This window comes from Numenius arquata, chromosome 7 (genome assembly GCF_964106895.1).
Source record: "Numenius arquata chromosome 7, bNumArq3.hap1.1, whole genome shotgun sequence".
In the NCBI taxonomy this organism is placed as follows: Eukaryota; Metazoa; Chordata; class Aves; order Charadriiformes; family Scolopacidae; genus Numenius; species Numenius arquata.
The window spans coordinates 40,902,192-40,929,393 of NC_133582.1; the positions used below are offsets into that span (position 1 = coordinate 40,902,192).

Here is a 27,202-nt window from a genome sequence, read left to right on the forward strand (position 1 = left end):
AACCCCATGAAGGGTGGGGCGGTATCAAGAGATCAGGTCACCTGAACTGGCCAATTGGGTATTCCATCCCATGTGCCATGCTCAGTATAAAAGCAGAGGGATCAAAGGTGTCAGGTTGGCTCATCTTTAATGGTTCTGCTTCGGTGGCTTTCTTTATTCAATGACTGACATCTCAGGAGGACCCTGTCAATTTGTCTACCTTTGATTCCGATCATATTGTTCCGGAATCCAGTTCCGATTTGTCACTGAGTGCAGTTTGGAACTTTCTCAGTGCCTGCTGGTGACACCTCCCTGGGAGCTTGATACGGTTTTGTATATATTTGTATATATTATATCTAGTTCATTATTTCTTTTTTTGTTGTTGTTTTATTATTAATATTTTATTAGAATAGTTTAGTTTTTCTAAACTCCTAAATTTCTTTATCTCTCTTCTTCCTCTCCTTGGAGTGAGAGGTGGGGGAGAGAATCTGTTGTCATTGGCCAACTCGGCCCAAACCACAACACTATGGCAAGTATCAAAATTAAGAAACCACACTAAGACAATATACATGGAATAAAACATGGTCATAGGCAGTAGTTTAAAAAGAAATTAGAAATGTTTTCATATGAGTTTTCCTTTCCTCTCCGTCCTATAGGAAGACCGGGTAGTGAACCATTTGGCAGCAAAGATCATTGAAAATGTTTGCACTACTCTCTCTTGCCACGCACAAGGATTTATTACAGGAGAAATTGGACCTGTCTTGTGGTACCTTTTCACACATTCTACAGTAGATTCTTTGAAGATTACTGCTGTTTCGGTAAGGAATTTCCTTTTGTGATACAGAAGTGTTTTGGGGTTTATTTCAAAAAGCATTCTGAATTGAAGCAAATGTTTTTGAGCATGTTTTCTTTATGGATGTATATTTATATTTCAGATTACATTGAAATATATATTAAAGTAAATATATATTAAGAGGAAGCTAAAACTGAAAGAGCTTATTGTAGCCTAATTTACTACTCCTTTCTTTTTTTGTTGTTGTGTGTCTATTGACAGCCACCACTGCTTACTAGTCAATGAGGCTTTTTTAATTGCTCAGTTCAGTCGAAGGGTGCTGACGTTTGTGCTGTCTCTTCCAAGTAAGGAGACTGAAGGTATCATAGATTTTGAGTTCTCAATTCCTTCTCCTCTTGTCACTGCAGATGTGATAGAACAACCTGATCTCTGTGGGCTTCTTGCTCGACCAGGGATGTTAAATGCAGTGACATGTATAGTAAGTTACCATATTTATACTGTAGTTCAAAATTTAATTGTCTGGCACTCCTGGGTTGGCACTCAATAAGACTTGCAATGATATTGTTTTTGCCAAGGTCTTATCTGCTGACATTTTTTTTCTTCACTTTATAATGCAAATTCAAAGACTTAGTTGCCAAAGCTTATCTGTCCTCAAGAACTACTCTAGAAGCCCTTTGGTAGATGACACGTTAGGACAAAGCAGTGTGTTTTAGGAGGTTATGATAGCTGCAGTTACCCGGATTCCCTAGAGAAACTCAGTTGATTTGTGGCACATCCTTTCAATGGCAGTTGTCAATCTAAGTAAGAAAGATGCCCTTTTATCATTCTATTAACTTTTCTCTGTTGAAGTTCCTTAGTAGTGCGTGCTTTAGTGTTGAGGCCAGCATTTTAAAGAGATGACCAAGTTGTGTGTGTACGTTGAGTTCTGCTGAGGCAAAAATTTCTTCAACATCTTGTGCAAATCTGCAGTATAAATGTACAAAAGGACAATATAAACAACCCCCCCACCCTATTCCCAACTAAGGTTTTTTTCCCGTGAAGGCAGTAGGTTTAGTGGAGATTATACCTTTACTTTGGGCAGTTACTGAGGTTTTACTCATGCTGGAGGTAGGGCTTGCTCCAGACTAACATATTGGTGAGCCTTGAGTGAAAACAGCAGTGAGGGGGACTGCAAGAGTAAGAGACGTTCACTCTTCTACATTCTACGAGAAACGGATTTGTTTCTTGTTTTTCTATTTTCATGGAAGTTATTGCTGTCCATAGCCGATTCCATCTCCTTTAAGACAGATCATTTCACACAGGTGTGCTTGGGTCTGAATGCGTTCCTGGATTTTTCCACTCCACGGTTTTGGGGATTGTGTCCTTTATCAAAAGTCTGAAATTTAATTATTTTATACTGCATATGAAGTGAATTGGTCAAGGAAGCTTCTAAAGTAGGATACACTAAGGTGGCACTCTAATCTTTTGGTACTTTGTAGTGAAACATTTAAGTATCAAGAGGGTGAACTTAGTTGTTGGATTTATTATTCAATGCCTGATATAAATCATGGTCATGTATTAATGCTATTGGGATACTTGGGTATATAATCTTAACTTTAGAGAAAAATAACCAATCAATAGTGAAATCTAGCACAGGCAGACCTTTTATCAACTGAAGTTTATAGAGATTTCAGTAACACATTAATCTTTAAATTAAAATACTAATGTATTCTCCAGCTATATTTTACTGTACAATTTATATGTTCGTTCAATTGTTGCTATAGATATGTAGGCATTTTTATTCTGCATGACCACATAAATTGAGATCATCAGTGTCCTATATTATTTTATTATGCAGTCATTCCTGCCTTGTTTGAATATATCCTGAAGAATTTATTCTTGACTGACATCTATATTCACATGTAAAAATACATTGCTATTAAGAAATATATGTAACATATCCTTACCTAGAGCTAGCAGGCTGTCTGCAAAGTATATCAGCAGTAAGGCACTAGGGAATTTTACTTATGATTATTTCAATCAATAATAAAAATATATCAAGAAGATTCTCTGTCTTCAGCCTCTGGAGTGAAGAAATGACACTTTACCTTGTCCTGCCTGTCAGAGGTGGCAAATGGGGACTGTGTCTCAGTATTTTTGCTCACTTTGGAGTCCAACATGCCTGGGGTAAATATCATAGATTTTGCCTGTAGGAAAGCTATATCTTTTTATCATTTTACTAGACTCGGAGAAGCAATGATTCTGTAAGATGTCAAAGTGACATTCTGACAAGCTCAGCAGCAGGAATAGTATTTTCATTCCAGTATACTTAAAGTTTTAAATTTTTTTTAAAAAATAACTTTTAATTTCATTTCTAAGAGATAGCTTTTTCGACTGAGGAGGAGTAACAAAACATAAGCCACTTAAGTGGGAACTAATTTGGGAAAGCTCGACAAAGTCTTTTGGGGGTTTGTTTTTGGTTTGGTTTTTTTTTTTCTTAAATAATTGGTGCTGAATAGTTTCTTTCAGAGACTTGGGTATTGCAGATACATTAATGCATTAATTCTCAAACTTGAGAGAGTCATGGAGTACATCCTGGAAGGGTGAATGTTATCCAGCCACCGTATGGCATGTAAGACCAGAAGGCAATGAATAGGTCACAGATGATCATAGAATCATGGAATATCTCAAGTTGCAAGGGACCGATAAGGATCATGATGCTGATGGCTGGAGCTGCTGGGAGAAATGGTGCTGGTTTAGGCTATGCAGAGAGCAAGCACAGAGAAACCAATTCCAGGAGAGGCTCTGCCAATGCCTGACTCTCACTAGGATTGTTTCCTGTTCCAAGACTTCTGCTGAGAGATGATGGTGTGAGCATCTACTCTTACCTCTTCTCGTCATTGGTTCCCAACTCCTGCTCTACCATCTTGTGACCTATCTCTAAGTGCTCTCTCCAGGTACTGGATATACTGAAGTGATTTAGGATACTTTGTCTTCTATCCCCCATTAAACTCTATATTTTGTTTTTCTGCTGAAGTGTTGGTTCCACTCATATGGCAGAGCGCTCTGTGACATACAAGCTAATGGGAGTTTAAAGCTTCTCCCCTTGGCTATTGGTGGGCTGGAGCTTTCCTGCTGTCTCCAAAGCTGCAATATGATCCTGGAAGACGGCCATGTCTTTCTTACCAGATTTGCCTGGAGGTCACCTGATGGCCTGTGGCTATGGTCACCCTTGTTTAACAAGGTCTGTAGCAGAGCACTAAGGCGTTGGCTCCATGTTGCTTGGACACAGTCTGTCCCTAGGTCCCAGCAGTTCACTGGTGATATGACCCTCGAGGACAGGTTTAGTGAATGTGCATACCTCCTGCCCACTCATTTTGAGAACTCAGACTAGAGGTGAAGGGCTGGATTGTATCCTTGGAGAAACAGAGCATGCTCTACTAAGAAACTGAGATTGAGTGTCTGTGTTTTAAAAGGGGGCTGGGAGATTAAAAAAAAAAAAAAAAAAAAGGCTGCAGTCGATATGGTTCCCGGACCAGAAAGGACAAGGCAGAACAGGAGCGGAGTAGATGAACAGCATCAATAAAATGTCTGTTTAAAAATCATAAGTTCTTGATTTATTGTCTTTTATGCCTTCCTTTTTTTTTATAGTGTGTTTTGAGGGGCATTGGTGAACTGGGCAGTTTCTGAGGTTGTCGAAAGCTTTTCTCTGATGATAGCATTCTGTGGGTGTAATTGACTATAGCTTCTTTTAAATGAGACCTCACTATTGAATGTACACCAAGTAAGCAGCAATTTCTAAGTATAGCTGATCTGAAAAGAACAAAGAAGTGGTAATGTTGCCTACTTTTTGCAGAAGAGAGTCACCTTCAAAGTTTTTCCCTAAAACCAATTCAGATTTTCGTATGAATCAAATAATTGACATAATCTGTTTTCCTATCCTAGCATTACATTCAAGGCAAAGAAAATTAAATTTTAAATGTCTAAAGAGTCTTATTTCCTCTATCTGGAGAGAACAAAATCAGTTACAGTATCTTGAAGGTTGCATTTCCAGAGGTATCAAAAGAAAAAGCTGTGTTGACTTAAAGATACATCCACCCTGGAAGTAATTTGGTAATGTTTGTTATGAAATAGCTAAGTTAGTATACACTTAACAGCTTTGTGCTCACTTCACTAGAGTACAGTCGGTATCTGCATTTTCTATTAGAATAGTTTTAATCACTGATGTTTGTAAATGAACCATTTGGAGAATAGTTTGCATGTTTACTATACTAAACACTGTTCCTTAGCAAGTATCTAGATGTAAAGATAGACTTCAGATATCGAACTACTACATAACAGATGATGGTCTATGAGCAGAGAAAGAGAAGAAAGATGTCCATCTTCATGGGAGACCAGAATTTCTGTGGCACCACCTCTGTTTTCTCCTGGCTGTGCTTCTTTCTAGTACAGTGTTATCTGATGCCACCTACAGTCCCTACTGATAAAAGACTGAAGCATGGACTATGCTGCTCCATCATTGTTGTTCTCTAGAGGGAGAGAGTAATGTGGCTCTGTTTGATATTGATTTTGGTGTACCAAATATTTCCGTTTCAGCTGCATGGTGTGTATAGCAATACACTTAGAAGAATTCCAGGTCTGTAAAAACAAGCAGCCTTTTCCCCTAATATTTGTCTTATGAATGAAACTATATGAATTCTCTATATTCCTAAACTGTTGGAAGAGTCACCACCTGTTTTTATTCTCCATTATTTTTCTTGAGATAGTAATCCCATTAAATTGCAACTTTTTTTTTTTTCATTTTGGTAGGCTTTATGCAGAATTACTCGTTGCTCACCCAATGCCTTCCAGAGCGTCATTGAAAAAGTGGGATTAACAGCCATACTAAATGCCTTGGCAAATGGAATATGCAAAATTCAGCAGTACATGCTCACCATGTTTTCGGCAATGTTGTCATGTGGGATTCATCTGCAGAGGCTGATTCAAGAAAAGGTTTGATTTCAGATTAATATTATTTACTGGCATGGAATTTCACTACTGGAAAGTTAAAGTAGGCTCTGGAAGTGTTTTTGGGTTTTCAAAATGCTTAACTCAGTGACATGTATCTGCATAGCAGGAAATGAGGAATGTGTTTATTTTATATTTTTATTTGCTTAAAATCTAAATAACAAGGTGTAAAGGTTTTTCTTTCTCTCAGATCTTCAAGAGCTGGTACTAATGGGTATATAAATTGCTACTGCGGCTAGAATTCAATCAATTCAGAAAACTCTAGCCTGACCATAACTGTTAATGGCCCTAAGGAAAAACAATAAGGAATGCATGATGACAACTGTTTGATATAGCTCTCGTAGATATTTAGAAGAGAAATTAATGAGTGTCCTGATTGAATCTAAAGCTGTACTTTATGCTCTCCTTAAAGAACCTTAGGCCATGTAAAATGTCTTGCAGAAAATTAGCATTTCAATAACTTACGGGTTTTTTTACAGCATCACTGAATAAAACTACTGATTCGATTCATGTCTAATGTAATTTTTGGAAGAGGTGATTAAAAGCTTTCTATTTTGATCACCAAATTATTGCGTGTTTAGAGAAATAGCGCTTATTTTTTTGGCAGTAAGTCTGCACAATTCATAAGCAAAAGTAATCTTCTGCTTGGAAAGAACAAAAATCACAAAGAAAATAGGAATTCTAGCTCATCAGATAGGTTACAGCATACATTATAACAGACTGACAGTCATCTTGGCTATAAGGCTATTAGGCTTTAGTTGAGGGAGATTGATTTGGTTTCTATAAATATTGTTATAATAACAATGTTTAAATTAAAAAAAAATCTACTATTTTCCACTCATCTCTTCTTGCAGCCTGAAGTCACTCATCGTCTTCCTAAAAGTAATTTCTGTGCCTTGTCAGAATTGCCAGTGTGTTTTTGTAAATGCGTGTCAGCTGACCTTAAGCTTTCCATGGATTCCACTAGAACAGCACTAACAGGTGGCAAATTGTCCTGTAATGTTGCACTTTCTAATAGTGCACATTACTGTGAGTTGGTGGTATGGTCAGAGGAGTGTGTTAAAAAAATATTCACTTGAACATTCAGCAAAAGAATGCAATGTTTAACAAGCATATGGCTACAGCATGATGTTTTCTGTGAAGAATTTCTTGTTTGTAGACTTACATTGCTAAAAGGACTCCCTTTCTGATACTGCAGTTCTTAGGAATCACTTTAATCAAATTTTTGACATTATAAAAGTAATCAACTCTGAATTTCTCCAACTATTTATAGGAAAATAGAAAGTATTTTGTTGGCATGCAGTACAACAATGGCTGAAACTTTGTGGGTTTAAAATGGCTGCTTAATCATTAATGAATTGTCATAGGTGTTTTGTGAGCAAGTGTTGCAATTTTGCAGATTAGAAAATTGAAATATAGACAGATATGGACATTCTTTTAACAGCATATATCAAACTAATGATAAAAGTGGGAATATTACCCAAAGCTGTAACTGAAAAAAAATTGTACTTCAAAAATGGGCAAAAAGGGTTGTGTTCTACTGCATGTGCCCAAATTTGGTAACTGTATGTGCCTGACAGCTCAGATAAATCTCTATCTTATATGATATCTATTTTGCTCAAATTAGATAGTAGGATTTTGGAAGCAGAAACTAGACTTCTATTTTTCTTGAATAGGATCTAAAAGTATAATCCTGCTTCTGAATTGAACTGCCACGTACTATCACATTACATGAGTGATACTACTTTATTGCTGAAAAACGAATTTAATAATCCATGACCTTTTCAATATTCTCTGAGCATGACACACAAGTCCATCTTCATGAGAGAAGGGAAAAGAAAAAACTAGTGGGTAGTGTTGGCCTACGAAGTATTTTGCCTTCCATAGAATTATTGTATACTTACTTAAGAGGCAAACAGACCTCAGTATTATACAGAAGGTAATGACAAGGTTGTGACTGTCTTAATACAGCTGCAAACCAACATATTAAAAGATGCTTAAGGATATAAATTCAAGGTGGAGATCATTTAGCTTTGTATACGTTATCTGGAAACTCCCTTAGCTTACAAGACTTAAAGGCTGCCTTTGTTTTCATCTCCCTTCAAGAACAGCAATAAAACCAGTTAACTCTTAAAAATAAGAGCCAGAAGACAAAGGAGAAATGCAGTTCTATGGTCATCTACTCTAGTAGAAATCTTGAGAGCACTACAGTAGCTAAAAGGGACTGGTTTTTGTCCCTCTCTGATACAGAGCCTTTCTATTTTAGTTTCTTGTCTCGGAAACAAAAAAAAGCTGAAATGATGTTTTTAAAATGAAGTGTGGAAAAGAACTCAAAATCAAAAATCTTTGACACGCTATAGCAGAAGACTTAAAAAAAAACCCAAACCAACCCACTGCTAATTACTTTCATCTGGCTGTAAAGATTCACCTTTGAATGAGTGAAACCAGTAATACCATTGAACGCAGTTAGGTTCTTCCAGAGGTCAGATCATGGTGTGGGGTTTTTTTATTTGTTTGGTTTTTTCTCAAGTACTAATAAGTAAAATTATTCAGATAGTTACAGTAAGACATTGTCACAACTACATTGTTTCTTCACTTCCCTGTACCATTGGCCATAGCCTCTTTTTATCTCAATCATATCTGATTATGGCACTGAAAAAAAGCGTTATAAATGTTGTTCTCCTATTTTAGTTACTTTTTTCAGTTCTTTGTCTTGTACCTGAATGTGGACAAGTAGGTACCTCAGATGTTGATGTTTTTGTCAATATCAGTATGAATTAATAAAAGGATCTAAATTACTTCAACAAAATCTTTGTCACTCAAGTTATAATATTATCAAGGCTTTTGCAATGCCTAGAAAGGGAATTTGAAAATACACAACAGTACAACCCATGATTGCTATGGAAACTTCAGTTCTTGTATATTGAAACAGCGGTCTAACTGTTTTCCCCTTGTGTAGACAATTTGAAAATATCATTGCTTTTTGAGATTTGTTTTAAACTTACTTTTGCAGTATTACTGAGAGTATCCAATATAATAAAATCATGATCTTGTTGCCGTTGACAATCCATTGGCTTGCAATGAAAAGAGTGTCCTTACCCTGCAGAGTCTCCGTGGGTACATCAAACAGTTGCAGGGGAGGGAAGAACAGTATAACCGTGAAACAATTAATAATGAATGTATTAGATGGTATTTCAGCAATCTTTGCCTTCGGACTCAATGATCTTTAAGGTCTTTTTCAACCTGCACGATTCTATGATTCTATATTGAGTTCTGCAGGTCAGCAAAGATGTGCTTCAGATTTTCTTTGGATAAACTGCTGCTGTTTTGCAGTCCTCAGACCAGCCAGCAGAGCAAATTCCCAAATGTCACATTTATTTCTTAAGCCAGATGATTAGAATATTTCCAGATAAGTCTGACGTAACAGATTTAAATCGACAGTGTTGTCTTAATCCATGGTAACCCCCACATGTAACATGAAAATATTCTTGAAAATATTCAAATGTGCTTTGGCTTGCAGTTGCGTGTGTCTTTGTTATGGTGTCCCTGTGCTTGGTTTATCAAGTCCATTGAAGTTAGCAGACAGTGTTGCATTATAGAGACTCTTTCACTAAGTCTGAGGCTTTACGAGGTTTCTTAACATAAAAACTTTGGTTGTTTTGAGTAATTTTGTTAAAAAAAAAAACAAAACAACAAAACAACACCACAACTGTCATTGCTCTCTACAACTCCCTGAAAGGAGGTTGTGGATAGGTGGAGGTCGGTCTCTTCTCCCAAGTGACAGGCGATGGGACAAGAGGAAATGGCCTCACGTTGCGCCAGGGGAGGTTCAGATTGGATATTAGGAAAACTTTTTACGCTGAAAGAGTTATCAAGCAATGGAACAGGCTGCCCAGGGAAGCGGTGGAATTGTCATCCCTGGAGGTATTTAAATGACAGGTAGATGTAGTGCTAGTGGTTTAGTGGTGTTAGGTTGATGATTGGACTCAATGATCTGAAGGGTCCCTTCCAACCTAGACAATTCTATGATTCTGTAACCAACCAACCAATCAAACAAAAAACACCCCTAAAAAACCCCCAAAAAACCACAAACCCCCACTTTATTAAAATGTGGACCTTTGCTTTTAGTAGACCGTAATTTAAGATCTTTACTGCTGCAGGTTCACACGGGAGGAGCTACAAGTCATGCTCCACAGGCTGTTGAAGTGTTTAAAGCAGGAAAATTTACAAAGCCTATGCTTATTAACCACAAGATTGAGGAACTCTTCTGTTTATGAATTAAGTTACAGAAATACAACAAACCAGTTCTCAAATAATTAATAACGGTTTGGTTTTCTGGATATCTGTAGCTACTGTCTGACTGCTTTTGAAAACAGCGTTAAAATGGTATCAGAGTAAAATCTGGTGGTTTCTTGGCCATATCTTACACTCCTGTTCTTTTTCAAGCCTCTCTGTAAAGAGGTGCAGTTTTAAATGTTCCCTAGACCTTTTCTAATAAATTACATTCAGTGTTGATTTTCAGTTTTATGACAGTGAAGTTGCCTTTCAGTTATTCTGTCTGCAAAAGAGGGAATTTTAATAATGCTTGCTATGTTAACTGGGAGTCACACAGCAGGATTTTAAACTTTGTACACAAGATGCAGGCATACACTATGCCCCTCTTTATTCTGTAGTGTCACTCCCTCAGGAATCCAGCTCAAATGTTTAAAGGTAGTTTCTGTTGCGCTCAGTCTAATTCTTGGATAGAGCCAATTGACTCAGTTTGTGAATTCTGGCTTAGTTTTTAATTCTGTGTTTTTGTGTGTGGGTTTTGGGGGTTTTTTTGGGAGAGAGAGAGATGTTTGAAATAGGGTTTGTGTCTTCAGAAGAAGGCATTCTGATCAAGAGCTGATCCAAAAATACCATTGCTGCAGCCAGCAAGGTCATCTTTGAAGATGGATTTATTTATTTAAACCAGATAGCCCAACTGATCTTTGTAGAAGAGTACAGATGAGTAGTAGATATTTTTATTCCTCAGAGGTACGGGATACTCCATATGTCTTTTTGTTTTTTTTCTTTCCTTTTTTCTCCTTTGGTTCCTAAGGAGTTACAATATATTGTTAGACAGAGCATAAATGATTCTTATCTTACGCTTTTTACAATGCATAGTACCTGAATCTTTTATCCTTAATACGAGAGCTCTTTTTTTCTTCCACCGAATCTCAGCTTTATTCCCTTGGAAGCTGAGGCAGTACTCATGAATCTCACATCTTTCCACGTGTCAGGCCACATTCCAGAAACTAGAGAAGAATATCCTTTCAATATAGAGGGCAAAACAGCGAGAGAGAGAGAAAAAGAAGAAAGCTGTAATTGCAGAATCCAGTCAGCTAAGCATTGTTAAACTTTTGAAGGGAAGTATTTTGTGGTTATTCTTTTTCTTACTATCCTTGTTAAACTTTTTAAATTATTCTTTCATTTGGATTTGCAGGAAAGAAGATGGTAGCAAGGATCTTAGCATTTTATATGTTGACTTTATTGTAGGAATGGAAAATGGTCAGTGTATTAGGAAAGTCATGGCTTTGTAATGCTTGCGGTTTATCCTTTGTCTTTCTTTCGAAGTCCTAATTGGGGTTGTTTCTTGAAAAGGTGTTCTTCACTTCATGAAGCCAAAATAAAATTTGTTCAGATAAGTACAATCAGAGAAGGTAGAAACAGTTTTGCTATCTATTTGGAATATCTGTTGTACAATTTAGGTCTAGTGTAAACATGATTGTATCCAACAAAGGTGTTGGTTTTAATCTTCCTGCATATATGGGAGTTAATAGGTAAATATTTAATCGTATTTGTGCTGAAATATTTATGTATTCTGAAAATCCTTCAGTCTTCTTTTAAAATAAATATATTGAAATATCCTGTGCTTATCCTTAGGTTAGACATTTTAAAATATAAGTTCTATCATATTTTGTAATTAATTTTGTACCATTTTGGACATAGTACATTAGATATATTCACTTGTTGCAGCTCTTGAGATGTACAAAGCAGCTTTGCACTGAGCCAGTTTGGCTTGGACAGAAATTATTTAGCAGTGTTTTATGGATTTTTTTTTATTTTCCTTGCTATGATTGGCATGAAAAGTACCTTACTAATAAAGAATGCACATGAAAATGAGCAAATTTTAAATGTATACAGTGTTAAAATACAATGCAAATAACCTTTTCCCATAAAATAATTTTAAATAATATTAACGTGTTTGTGTTTATTTCCACCAAGGATTTTGTTACTACAATTACGCGTTTACTTGAAAGTCCTTCAACTTTGATTCGAGCAAAAGCCTTTCTGGTCCTGCTACAAGTTTTAATTAATAACAGGGAGATGTTGCTCCTCAGTTGTCAAGCGAGGTAAGGTGATAACGGAAGATAATCAGAGTTGTAATGTTTATTTTCAAAGTTGTACCTGAACTACTTTAAATTGTATGGCATTTCTGAGCCAGTGTTTTAGGAGTGAACTATTTTCTGTGCAATATGAATCCTTTTATTCATGAGAATATCAAGAACAAAGTGTTCTCTCTTGTCTGGGGTCATCAGGTGATGATTACTCACAAGAAGAAACCACTGTGTTACAGGGAGAGTGTCTTAAAGCAACTTGTGGTCCCAGTGACAATTAGCAAGGAGCAGCTTTTGCTTTGGGTAGGGCAAAACAAACACTGCAACAGTGAGCTGTTGCTATAGTGGAAAAGCAAAATGAAAAGATCTGTCATTTACTTTTCTCATCTTGGGGTGTGGTATAATCCATAGACTTTTCAGTATGGACACATTCAAGATAAAATAATATTTCTTGGCTATATGTGCTGATGGAGTGATTTATATAATGACCAATGAATTCCTGTGACTTTTAAATGAAATTTTTTATTTGTTTCTATGTTTTAAAATACTTTGCAAGGAATGACTGATCTAAAATTACATTTGACTCACAGTGGAATAGTTACTTGAATTTTTGTGTCTTCAGGGGGCACAAAAAAATTCCCATATCAGACAAGAATAAATTAGAATCTGTTAGAATGTGGAGGAAAATTTATTTGAGATTTATATCATCTTCTGTTCATTATGAAGAACAGCAAAATGTAGTGTAAACCCGTTTTTTATGGTATTGGAATAAAGCAGATTTGGAAGTGAAATTAAAAAATGATGAGGCTTATTGGTAGCTGTAAATCTAACTACATTTACAGCAAATATAACTTTATATCTTATACTGATGTTTGAGAAGAATTAAGATGTACACATTGGAGATAAAGGGCTGGATTGAAAGCAGCAGTTGAGTTATACTATGAAGCCATTGTGAGAGAACATCTTGTGGGGTGCTTTGTTATATACACCTCCACCTACATACAAATCTGTAGATAACTCAATTTTTAATTTAATTAAATAATTAATTGAATAATCTCAATCATAGAGAATAAGTACTGAATCCAAGCTTCTTTTTCATGGGTATCTTTTTTACTTGCAGAAGTGTTTTATCAGGTGATATGTTCTGGTTAGTGTCAAATGTCTCTAATGATTTGTAAGTGACTTTTTGAATGGTTACATTTTTAATGACTGCTGCTACTCCTATACTTGTTATAGCATGTAGGACTGAGCTGTGTGTTTGGAGAAATGTCTGACAGAAGTCCTGTACTGACAGTTACTATTTGTTTACTTAGATGATATGTGAAGGAGAAGATCTTATTCCCATTTTTCAGGGAATAAAAGTAACTGATTAATTGTTCTACATATGACTGAGGAATCTGTTGCAGGAAAATAGAGATACTAATGCTTTCCTGCTTATATATGGATCTGTACAATTTTCTCGAGACAATGTTTAGCTGAACAGTACTATCAGGGTAAAAATAGTTGTGCATATTTGTAGGAAATCTTTACATGAAATACAATTTTGTGATGGGGAGGACAACACGAAAAAAGAGAACTCAGGAGTTCAAATAAACTATATATCTTTCTCAGAATAAGTGAACATACTTTATATGCTTCTCAAATGGGATTAACTAATAGGACATGCTTTTAAAAAACGAACCCTCTTCCCCTCCAGCAATAAAACCACTTGTGTTGATGTCTATTAAGCCTATTTTAAGTAGAACTTAATCAGATCTAAATGTATTTCCAAATCGAATCAGATGACTGTTAAATCATAGAAGTGTTTTCTTAACGAAAAAATCTCTACAAACTCTGCTCTTTTGTCATGTTTTTGTTCAAAGTTAAACAGTTTTTGAGTAAAAATTATTTGATTGGAAAGGCCTAGAGGGCTTTATACCACTTATTTAAAACATTCAAATTTTTATATTAAAAAAGCTTAAAAGGTTTTATAAAGAAAATTCTATGTGAAACATAATGTCAGATTTTTAAGTAGTTCTCTTCTACCAGACAAATCAAAATTCCTTGTAATTTAACACAATTTCGGGACATTGCAAGAAAAATAAGAGATGTTTCCGTAGTCTCTGTGAAGTGCAGCTGAGTGCATTGCATCTGGGCTATTGCAGAGGTGAAAGGTAGTTACTGAATGGGTCTTTTGATTTATCTCTGTCTTTGCCTCTGTAGCCCAGTTCAGGAAGGGTAATATGAGTTGTAGTATTCCATAACAATCATGCATTGTTTAGACGCCTAATCCGGCAAAATACATTCTTAGGTAGTTTTTATTTCATTGAATAAATTGGCTTTTTGATGGAAATACACACGTCCTAGGATAAAATTTTGTGTTTGTGAGTCCTGCAGTTTGGTTGTGTACACTTGAGTCAGTTTAAGTAATTTATTTTCATACGTCTATAAAAGAGTATAGACGATAAGAAGGGTGTTCAAAAATTCCCACAAAACAACAATGAAGTACCTTCTTAAAATCCAGAGAGCATGGGTTTCACTCACCAGTGACTGATGGTTCTTTGCACAGGATCCAGGGAGTTCCAATGTGAAACAAAGATGTCAATATTATGCCCCTAAAGGGACGTCTGGCCCTTCTGTCTATTCAAATTAGCATTTTAACATATTGCCTGGAGCATTGTGTTACAGGTGTATTAATAAAGCAACCTCTTGTAAGTTAAACAATGGCTAATAAATCAGTTAAACATAGTTTACTATGAGAAGTGTCATTCTGTAGAGCAGCACAACTGCACAGCACTTAGCAGTTAGGGAGAGAGTTTTCTAGAGGAAGGATGTAAGACTCGTTTGGACTTTAATCTCTTTCGTTGTGGCCATTCTAACTAGACCTAACATTTTGATAGGCTGTATTATGATTCTTCTTGACTGAAAGATTGATCGCTTGTAACATTGACTTAAAGTCTTGCTTTCGGAATTCTTATATGTTGAAAATTATAATCTTTAATCTTTTGCTCATATTGCACATATGGGTCATAAATTTCAAAATGAAGTGGATTTTAAAATTATTCTCCCTGTCTAAGTCTGCAGAGGGATTCACTCCTTATGTTAGCATCATGTCTTTATTTAAACTAGTAGAGTTGTACTTACAGTAGCTTAAGGGTTTCTTTCCTCTTGTTCCTTGACATAGTCATTTGTGGTATTTTTGAAATTTATTTATTTGAAAGGAAAGTCTAAAATTTCAACAAAATTACAGAGCCAAAGCTAATGCATCATCCTGATTGTAACCACAGATACTAGAAATGTCTGGTTCAGTAGTACTTTTGAGATACAGTGTCATTTTTTTTGTTATAAGAGGTAATGTTTTGCACTTGCTTAAATGTAGACTCGTGATGTATATTGAAAGAGACAGCAGAAAGACCACACCAGGAAAAGAGCAGCAAGGCGGCAGTGAATATCTGTCAAAATGCCTGGATCTTCTCATCTATCACATTGTGCGGGAGCTGCCAGGAATTCTAGGTAAATTCAGCTGGTTAACTGAACAAATCTTACCTTTGCTTAATCCCTCGAGAAACAAATATCTCCTTGCATATACAGGTAGAAAGATTGTATTGTCTGATTTAAGTAAAGTCTGCATGATATCAGCTTCCTGAAGTTTTTTAGTTATGTCACGATCAGATATTTTGTATTGGAAAGCATGATTTCCTATATTATTGTTTTGCATTGGTTGAATGGTAAGCCCCATCAGCTCAGTCAGGAATGAGGCCCAAATGTACAAGAAGTTTTATCAATGTCCTAAAGATATTCCAAGCATTGAAAAACCTAGGAGTAAATTTGCCTCATAAAGCGCAGAGCAAGGAGAGATGCAACAGGGCGTATCTGTGACTCACAGATTTGTTAATCACTTACACTGAAACCTACATGTTGAGTATTTGCTTCAGGAAATTTTTTCTGGAAAGTTTCAGCCTAGATACTGAGCTGTTCTAGATGTCTGAAAGAGATTTGCTCATGCATAAGAAAAGGTAGAAATATTTCCTCTGAGAGAACATCAGTGCTACTTCAGCCTTATACTTGGGAATAAGGACTTGAAGTTTCAGCAAAGTAGCTTTTGTGCCAAGGATATGCATTTGGACAATTTTGTGAATATCTGCTCAAATTTTGCTAGTATTTGAGCCTTTGGAATGATAAAAAGCTCTTTTGAACTTTGTGCTGTTCATATAGAAAGAAATTCTTTGCTGTGAAGGTGGTGAGAAACTGGAACAGGTTGCCCAGAGAAGCTGTGGATGCCCCATCCCTGGAACTGTTCAAGACCAGGCTGGATGGGGCTTTGAGCAACCTGGTCTGGTGGGAGGTGTCCCTCCCCATGGCAGGGGGGTTGGAACTCAATGATCTCTGAGGTCCCTTCCAACTCTAACCATTCTATGATTCTGTGATATGTGTTCATTGAATATATATGCCTAAGCATATATAGCATGGAGAAAGAGACGGGGAGGGAAGGATGGAGGGAAGGAAAGAGAGAGAGGGGAGGAAGAAGGAGACAAGGAGGAAGGAAGGACAGAGATTGGTGTGGCCAGTCTGAATCGTCATTAAAATTCTTATTAAAACTTTTGGTGGGAGAGATCTCCCACAGAATAGAGTAAGAAAACTAAATAGGAAGACAAGGAAGAAAATGCTGTTAGTATTCAAGAGAAGAAAGGGCACAAACTCAACCCTGACTGTGTATGTTTTGTCATTAAATGATAAAACATTTTTTTCATAAAATTATTTTCTGATGAGATGATATCAGATTTATTTTTCATCTTTTCTACATTATCGCTAGAATATTGAAAATGAAATAGTAGCACTGCAAAGGTCGGTAGACCTAAATGTCATGCTACTATTTTAAAAGAAACTTTTACTTCCTATGACAATGCAAATTTTTGCCTTGCTGCAAATATCTGATCCTAACTAAATATCAGTTTCACATGTTGGCTATATTTCAGGATCTGGAAGTCTCAGACTATAAATGTTTGAGGCAGAAATTCACGTCCTACTGTCTGCGTGTACTATATGTAACTAACATAGCATGCCCTGATATTTCCTCAGAATCTGGAAGTACTATACATCAAATGTAGTTACTATCTTTATAATACATAAAACATCAATTGCTTTAACATATATTCTGGTGGGCTTTTGTTTACTGCTGATGTACAATTTTAATGCATTATTAAGACTTGATATATCAAGCATAATTTTTATACTTTGTTTTCCTTTCCAAGCTAGATTTGTGTGTTAATTATTTTTATTAAGATTAAGCTATCTATCCATATTTGTCCGCATTTATCAGAAGGCTTTTTATTGCTGTGAGTATGACAAAGGAACGTGTTCTGCTTGAGGAGGTAAAAGCTGTGGGCTCCTAAGAAAAATAACCAGATTTGCAAACTGGAACAGTTAAAAGCAGTTTAACTGTTGATTTAGAATTAATCCTAGCTGGCTTTTTTAATATGCATTTATGTAAGCTCCTTACTGATCCCATCTTCTTCCACCAGATGTAGCTATAAACCAAACAGATTAGCAAGTTGGAGAAATTTGCCTTAAAGATACATTTAAAAAAATTAAATAAATTGTTAATCTTGTGGATAATTGTAAAAGTTTTCAGTTGTTGTAGGTAAGAAAGTAATTTTATTTCTGCCTTTGTATTTAACCTATTTTATAGGAAGTAGATATAAATTGCTTAGATCATGCTTACCATTTCTTAGATCATCATAGAAATTAAAAGTAACCGTATCTGTTTATCAGCTGCAAAATTGGTGATGATTATATGGGCCTAAAAACATAGAAAGAGAGTGGGTGGTTCAGTGAATTACTTGTTTTTAACCACAGAGAGGTCTTGTTGAATTACAGTATTGTGAGTAATTCAAAACAAAAATGTGTTGAAGAAAAAACAGTATTTTTATTTATGTATTTGGAGATAGGCAATACTTTATTTTTCTTGAGCAGTGTGTTATAGAACGAGTCAAATCTTTAAGGCTAGGTATTTTTACAACCTACTTTAGTGCCAGGCTCTGTCATTTCTGCTTATGTTGAAAGCAGAACTCCATGGGAGCAGAAAAGCATTGGTGTATTATTCAACATGAATAAACTCTGTGACTTCCTCTGAAAGGAGAGGCCTTTTCTGGCATGAAAATTGTATAAAATATCAAATCCTGTCTTTTATTTGTTTACTGTCTACGTGATTTCCCTTTTACAGTTTTGTGCAGCTCTCTCATTAGGGAAAAATATATAGTAAGTGTTCTTTCAAGAGAGGATTTGGCTTTTAATATTTTCAGGCTACAGGGACAGAATTTTCCTTCTTTGCATGAGCCATGACTTTTCTCCTGCCGCTTCTGTTCTTTATCCCATGCAGAATGTCTTGCTTTTTCTGAGACAATAGTTGGTGAAACACAAATTTAGTATAATATTCCTTGATTTTTGTATGTCTCTTCTGAAGTTTGAAGTATAATTTTCACTATTGCAGTTAAAATTTTCTTCCTTCATTGTATCTAGAGGTTTGTTACGGAGGCAACTAAGTTCTTGCGTTGACCTGCTGCTACCTCTTTTCTGAGAATGTGAGAATTCCTGTTGCTTTAGGTCACTTGCGCCATTGTTAAACTTGTGTATGAGAATGTGTGCATGGCTGGTGGAGGGATATTTTGGAAAAAGGTTGGGGAGGATGTTTGTTTCTTTCTTCCAGTGGTACTATGCTGCAGGAAAAACATACTGCTTGAGCATTATGTCACCCGCTAATCATGGTGAATTCAGCTGGAAGTCATGAAAATTTTGTTTTTTATTTCACTGGAAATAGAATTGCATCCACAGAATCTCAAGAGTTTATTTCCGTGCATATGTAGCTGCCTAAAGCCAGCATAAACCCACCCTGACAAGAGGGGTAATTTCATCTTTGCTTCTATATCTGCCTTATATTTCTATCCTCACCATTTTGCCAGAGGTCTCATTTGCGCACCTGTCCCTGTAGCCAGAGCAGGAAATCAGCCTGGCTGAATAGTGAGCTAGAAAAGAAACGTGCTGGATCAGCCTGATTTATCATGTAGTCACATGAACGCTACTTTTGGCAGGAGGGAGAAGATGGGATTGAATAAAGGATACTGGAAGAGAGTTGCTTTATTTATCATTTGTTGTTATTTAGTAAAGCAATTATGTTAGATCAGTCTGAAATGTTGTTTTCTGTAGGTGACATTCTTGCTGCCTTAACTAATGTCTCTGGACGTAAACACCCATCAACAGTTCAGGCCAAACAGCTGAAGATGTGCCTTCCTATGATGCCGGTAGTGCTTCATCTTGTGACATCCCAGGTAGATTTTTATATTTTTTTTTTTCCCCTAAAATTGTTAAACAAAGCACAAACTCTTGCGGTTTCCCAAAATCTAATTTCTGCTAATCATGGTCAGAATGGATAAAATAGAACTTTTTTTAATGTGTAGATGTGTTGATGAGTATTCTGCATTAAAGATGTAAGCCATGTTTTTTGCATATTGTAAGACAACTCTAATTATAGAAGCAAATAAATATTTTGTCCTCTTTTTTAACGTGGCGGTGAAATACATGTTTTACTTTTTCTGGTCATCAGATACACATTTAATGTATTTTTTTCAACTTTTGCTAAATTCAAATAGGTATTTCGTCCCCAGATAGTCACAGAGGAGTTTCTTTTCAACTATGGGACCTTACTTGTGAGTATAACCATCTAAGTTAAATCTTGTTTTCAAAATATGCATAAAATTTGGGGAATTAACTTAATGTAATAAAATTACATTATATTTATAAATTGGAGAGAGAAAATTATTATTAATATAAAATTTAAGCTGTGATTATATTTAAAAATGTATATATTATCAGAAAATATGCTATCCTGTGTTCAAGCATACAGAAACTTTGCATGTCTGATAAACTGAGAAATTCCTTCATGCTTTATTCTACAGTAGAAAAGTTTAGCTCTAAATTGCACAGAATATTCTTTCTAGAATTTTACATTAGTATTTTATGAGCAGAAATGAAAGACAAATTATAATCTATATTCAAGGTACTTTCTCCTTTTGTCACTTTTTTCTTCTTGCCAGTACTTTTACACTGTATTTAGTTGATGAAAAGCTGATATTGTAAGGTACAGAGCTAAAATATTTGTCTCATGTTAACATCTACAACCTATTTATGACATTAGCAATAGAAAAATGAACTTTTTAACTGTGCCATGGGATAGTATAGCAAAAATGAAGTAGTACTGTTGTAATGTAATTTCCTCATATGAAAACAGTTGTTTCTGCTAAATGAGGAAAAAAGCATATTCCAAAGTTGCGTGTCAGTGTTAAACAAATACTTTTAAAGTACATGGGTTCATAAATGACAAATAGGTGTTTACTTCCACAATGGCATGAAGAAGTGCTTCACCACAAACAGCTACATTAAAGTTTACTGTTCAGATTCCCTTCTTTTTTACCTTTAACTCTTGATTCCAAGAAAATGTATGTTTAATTTAGCTCTACTAAAATATTTGTACAAAAATTAGCATTAGAATGAAGAAAAAAATTTTGAAACTGTAGACATCGAATTACAAAGCCTTTTATCTCTTTGAAGCGTTTGTAAGTAGGCAGTAGATTTATTAATGGTTTTGGATAAACCTTCTAGAAGGTGAAATTCTTCTGTCAACAATATAGGTACAGAAGGCCAGGTACAATGTAAGTTTTCTTTTGATGTTACTCCAGCTTGCTTGAATTCTGAGGAAGTCAGGCTAGTTATACTAGCACAGCTTTCCTCTCAGATCAAGGAGGAAAAGATTACTTAGCTGGATATTTCCTGCATCTTGTTCTCTGTCTCCACCGAACAAGGCAATTCAGGAGCTTACAGATACTATTTCAATTGAACATAAAGTGAGGGGAAGTAGTATATCTGAAAAATGAATATCAAATTTGAATCCATTTTCTATAACTGTGTTATGATATGACTAATGTAATTACTTCTGGAAGAGTAACTATCCATTGTACCAGGCAACAGTCTACTATGGAATTTTGTGTTTAGCAACATTCCCACTGACATCTATAAAGGGACATTGTATCATCAGCTTTTAGTTTTTCAAAGTACTGTGCTGTAATTGAGGCCTCTAAGACTTTAGCAGGTCAGTTTTTCAGGTGGCTTTTTTTTTTTCTTTTTTTTTTTTTTTTTTAAATTTCCTAATCTATTCAAAAATCTTATTTTAACAATAAGAAATGGGGTGTAAAGATGTGTGCTTGGCATCTGGAAGGAAGGGAGTAGTTATTTTCCTGTAACTGTTGTTCATTGAGAATTTTTTTTTCTTGTTGCTTTGAAGTTATTTCCATCATCACTGTAATTTTCAGTAGTGCTGTGCAAAGAAATTGAGAGGGAGTTGGGACAGTCCTTTCATGTTTTCATCTGTGAATAGAAATAGGTGGAGGACATGCTCTGCCCCAGAGGCACAGCTAATAGTAGGCTCCTAGTGGAGCACATAGGGCACAGACTCACCTGTAGCAGAATACACACACCATTCCTCTCCATTGCTTAAAACAAACCAGATAGTTGGGGTTTTTTTTTTGTATGAATACATCTTCTTCTTGTGTTTCTACTATGCTTATTTCCTTAGTTTTATTAGTAGCTAGAACAATTTTTGCACCAACTATGTTGATTTTTCCGAATTGGTCTTGAGACTATGGTTAGGTGTGAAACTGTTGTCTTAAGTGAGCAAGCAAAATAATTTACTCTTCCAAAATGTATTTATTAGATAATAACTAGTAATTTTCTTCAAATGATCAGGAAGATAAAATAACTGGATTTTTATAGAAGCAGTTGTTTTTTATGACTGCCTCTGAGATGCATTTAAATTATGAAGTATATAATTACCTTCTTACTGTATTTTTAATTAGAGAAAAATCCTTCAGATGTTTCTTACATACTGAGAAAAAGATTAGCTATGTAGACACTTCTGCCAATTTAACATATAATAACAAAATTGTAAATCATACTGAAATACAAAACAAATGTCATTTTCTTAATGTTTGCATCATATAAATAGATATATGTGCAAATTGAAAATGAGAAAGATGTTTATCCATGGTAAATTCTCTGTGCACTACATACCACATTAGTAAAAAAAAAGCGTACTGTAAATTGTGCTGCGAATTTTTTCTCCTTTAACAAAAGTTAATAAGATGTCTTTTGCATCCCCTGTGAAATAAACAGCTATGCATAAAAGTGAAAGCAAAAGAGTGAAATCAAGATTAAAAAGCAAAAGAATACTGCATCTAATTGTACAGTATTTACTTAACTCAGATTATTAATATTTCATTGCCCCTGTTTCTCAAAATGATGGCTAATTTAGGTGATTTTTATAGAAGGTTATGCATTTTTATATGTTCTCCTGTGTGTAACTGTATCTATAGTGTGTGTAGTGTGCATGGAGATCAAAAAGATGGTACAAATAACAGAAAATTGCATGTTCTGGAAGGTCTTTGGTCCTTTTAGTGAGTTATTTTAACACAGCCATGTCCAAGGTAGTTCAAAGTCTTCTTAGAACTTAGGTTTCTGTTAACAATAAAGACATTTAATTACTGTCTATTTAGCTGGAAATGTTATCATTCCTGACATTAGTGAGAGTAATACTCTAAGTGTCCAGCAGTATTACAGACTTGCAAAATTATAACAGATAGATCATGAATGCTTTCAGTCTTTCCTATCTTAATTATTATGAGTGTTTCAAAATGTAGGTGTATTAATGTTTGCATTTACACAATCCCTTAAAGAATTTAATGTTGTAATTATTTGGTGATTATGCTTCTTAATTTTTGTTTCTAAAATGTTTTAACATAAATGCCTCCTCTTCTGTAGAATTTTATCAGATCAATAGATTCAGGAGAAACAAACTTGGATGGAGCAATAGGTAAGGTAACCTATGATATTGCTGTACTTTTATAAGTAGGCTTTATAATTGTTGCATTTTATGAAGAAATACAATGATTTTTACTAATAGGGCAAGTTGCATCAGAAGACTTGATTAAGACTACTTTATCAACCTTTGAAGCAGTAACACAGCATCCTGGCTTGTTGACAGTCCATCGCTTGACCGTAAGTCTGACAAGAAATTAAATAGTTGCAGGCTAATTGGCCTGATTCAATTGATAATAGAATGTTTTTAAGTTTTAGAAACTGTTTAAATTATGGCCGACAATTTATTGTGGTTCTATTTGACAGGAAAAATCCTTATTTTTTATATAGAGATTTAATTTTCAAAACCGCAGCAAGGCATTTAGACTCAGTTGACTATATTTAGTTGAGAAGTTAGAAGGAGAATGAGAAGGGCTTAAAGTTTAGAAATAGCAGTTCTGAAAGTGATTTTCCTGTAAATATGACACTTGATTCTATAAGTCTGTCTTCAGCCTCAAAGTGAGTATATTGCTATATATTAGTGAAAATTTCACCACTTCGTTTGTCTTAATGCTTTTAAAACAGCTTGGAAAGATCATCTCTGAGGGTTGAAGATCCCTTTCCGTCAATGCTCTTCCTGATGAGATCATCAGAAAGAGTAACAGTTTATAGCAGTTATGGTGGTGTTTTTTTTTTTTTTAAGTATAACATTGCTTACTAAGAATTGCATTACAATTACCAAACCCACATATTGTAAGCTTCTTACATCACTAAAGATTTGTTTTCTTTGAAGTTTTTTGTTAAATGATTTACTTTGAGCTCAGCTAGCTGAAGCCAGAACACTTCCGTTGTGAAATAGTTGTCAGCAAATCAGTAGGTTGGAATCCTTGAATCAGTGATTGCCGAATGGGTGTAACCTGTACCAGTGCACTTCTGTGCCTGAATTCCTCCCAAAAGTGTAGCCCACCATACTTACTGGGGTGACCATTTAATTCGAATTGGAATTTATATGTTTATATTTGAATTAGGTTAAGGACACCCTCAGTATAGCACTTAAACTAAGAAAGGCACTAGCAAATTGATAAATTCATAAGAATTAATGATCTTAGGGATTGTGCTAGGAAAGACTGGGTGATCTTAGAAATTAAGCGTTTTTAGAAGCTGAATCCTATTTGGCGTGTGTGTTAGTTGATTATTTAGATTATAAAGCCTTAATAAGTGAAAATATTAAAATTAATAAAAATATAAATAGGAGTTTAAATAAGCTCAATGTTTATTTTCATTAATGTTGACAAAAGGTTGTTATTGAAGAAAATGGTTGTTATGCACAAAGATCTAACCAATTAATAGTCGGGGGGAAGCCGTACAGAACTAAACAGTTTATTTAATATGGCAAAAGATGTTCTAGAAAAGAAATGTAAATGTAGGTGAGGTATGAATACTTACTGGTATCTCCTTATATGCCTGTCAGCCTGCATGTTACTGTATAATGGGTGTATCATTCTAGAATCATCTCAATTTATAAAAATAGTTTACTTCTGTGGGTTATTGGTGTGTATTCTATTGACAGAAATATATACCATTTTTTATGGAGGTCCATCAACATTTACTGAAATTGCAATAGCTTGTATCAGCACATTAAATAAAAATCCCCTAGCTGTTTAAACGTTAATGGTGTGTTTTTTTTTTTTTTTCCCTGAAAATATAGCACCAAGGAGACAGCTCCCCTTTACAACCCTTCTTCCCTTGCTCCCATCCCCACATTCAGGAGAACTTTATATTGAAGCAAGGGAATGACTATTCCACTCTCTTTTAAGTAACCCTGGCTACCAGAAGGTGACTTTTATTTCTGTGGAACAGTTTACTTCATTGCCTATGTTGAAAGTTTTAGATGTTTATTTACAATCCATCTGAACACATCAGTTAACCTCATGTAGCTAGAGAAAAACCTTCCTGCCTCTCCAGTGCTTGTAAATTTATGACACACAGCACTTCTGTAGAATAGTTTCCCTGATTTGGAATAGGTGTATATTCGAATTTATTAACTAAAAATAATTATATCCTTGTCAATGAACAGCTTTTTTTTTCCCCAGAAAATAAAATCTGTTACTTCACTTGCTCATTTTCATAAGTAACAGTTCTTTCTAATTCAAAAGAGCCCTCCTGACACTCGGCGTATAGCCATTCAGACACAAAATAAAGTGGAGAAATTGCCTTCTATTTGGTATGTTAAATTCAAGAAATTGTCCACTGTAATTAATAATCTCTAACCACATCTGCCACTAGTGGTGCAAACAGTAATTAGTTTAATACTATTTACGAAGTCTAGTGTGCTAATTATACTTGAATGTACAGCATCCATTACTTTAGCAGAAAGTGGTACTTCATCTTCTGTGATGCATACAGAATATTTTTAGAATTGCTGTTACTCAAGGGATATCTTCTAATTGCTGCTCGCTGAGCATGACTAGAATCTATGAATATAAATGCCAGCACCCAGCAGAACTTGGTACTTTTTTAAGAAGTAGAAGCAAGACACGTTTGAGCTTCCAGATCAATATTTAAGTATAACACTGGTTAATAGAAAACTCTTTTACTGGAGAGGAATGTCTATCCTAGGCTGATCTCTGAAGCCTGGACTGCTCTTTTAGACAAAGTTGGCTACAAACAGCATTTTACGGAGGGGCTGAGGGGAAGGCCAAAACCTTCTTCAGAGAATGCATTCTTTCCACTACAACTGTAACACAACAATTCGAAGTTTCCAATCAGAAATTAAATGCATTTGTAATAAAGTATAATGAATTTAATAAAAAGTGAGGTTATATGAAACAAGCAGAACCAGTAAGTTTTTCAGTTCAGTTCTGGTTTTAGTTTAGCTGCAATGGAAATTGTGTAAGTTAATAGGAATTTAAGAGCAACGTTTCAGGTTCTTTTCCACTTTGAGAAGAAAAGAATTGCTTGTTCTGGATTTTAGTTTTTTTGATTTGCCTTTGTATTTGTACATGGAACAAAGAAAATTTAATAAATTGATTTTTTGTGATAAAATTTCTGATTACCATCAACCTGGAGTCAGTTATTGAGGAGATTCATTTCTGTGAGGACTGTGAGTATTATATATTGCTAAGTGTGATAAAGTCAAGGGAAATTAATTGAAAATGCTCAAACGAAAGCCAGTAGTAAGCAGTAAGTTCATTTTGCGTGCAGTTGTGTGCGTTTTTTACAAGATATAAAATAACACACTAATAGTAAGTGTGACTTGGCCAATTTTGACAAAACTGTAGCTTTTCAGGTATGCAAATATGATGATGAAGGCCATCAAGAATAGTCTTTATAGACCGGAGTGGAATATAAACCTCTGTTTCTTAAACTGACACAAGTCCAACTGCCTGTTTCCTCCACGTGCCTGAAATGGAAAAATATTCATTAAATTCAGATAGTAAGTGTTATAACGATATTTATTTTCACATTTTGGTAAAGGTTTGGATATAATTAACTTCAAGAATTCTTTGCTGACTGTATCATTTGAATTTTTCCTTTCTCTGTTAAGTATATTTATTTGACTGAAAAAAGGCCGTATGCTAATTCAGAGCACTTTCAGCAGTGATGAGGTTCATGATGGCAGGCAGTTCCTGTGGGAACTTTCTCTGCTCTAACTAGCTCCCCAAAATGATCCATATACTGCACAGATAATCTTTTACCCAAAGCATAAATTTTTATCTCTGGTTGAGGCAAAAGCTGTCAGCAGTGATTCTCCTCCTCAAGGTTCTAAAACTTACTTTTAAAAATCTGGCTAAAATAAAAGCACCCTGAACATGATGAGTTGCTTGATGAAAAGTCAAGGGAAAAGCAGTATGACATGGAAATCTACTGGTTGACAATATAAGAGTTATTATTTCCTCCAAAGATGACAACACGAGGGTTAGAAACTTCTGCAAGTGCTTTTTTTTGCTCATCTTAGTCTTTTCTTGATTCAGCATCAGTGATGTTCTTCATCCACAGGCTGTTCTGATCTAATCACTGACACCTTAATTTTGTCAGTGTAGGATATGACTATATGAACATATTATACAGCATTTCTTCAATCACTCTCACTTTTCAAGTAGATTAAAATTCTACACCCCCTGTTGCTTTCTGTCCGTTAAGCTAATCCACATGACATGAGACTTTTTTGTGAAACCAGTTCTGTAGTAATTGACACATT

General features: G+C 35.2%; 1 protein-coding gene across 3 annotated transcripts in view; it reads left to right on the top strand.

Annotated features, from left to right (window-relative positions):
* Positions 1–27,202, top strand: part of ULK4 (unc-51 like kinase 4) — a 226,361-nt gene that overhangs the window by 46,517 nt on the left and 152,642 nt on the right. For all 3 annotated transcript variants that reach the window (XM_074150384.1, XM_074150383.1, XM_074150382.1), the window contains exons 19-26: positions 636–797; positions 5,561–5,743; positions 12,008–12,135; positions 15,479–15,612; positions 19,303–19,424; positions 19,746–19,802; positions 22,966–23,017; positions 23,108–23,202. In XM_074150384.1, coding sequence (XP_074006485.1) covers positions 636–797; positions 5,561–5,743; positions 12,008–12,135; positions 15,479–15,612; positions 19,303–19,424; positions 19,746–19,802; positions 22,966–23,017; positions 23,108–23,202 — 933 coding nt within the window. The remainder of the gene's footprint in view (positions 1–635; positions 798–5,560; positions 5,744–12,007; positions 12,136–15,478; positions 15,613–19,302; positions 19,425–19,745; positions 19,803–22,965; positions 23,018–23,107; positions 23,203–27,202) is intronic.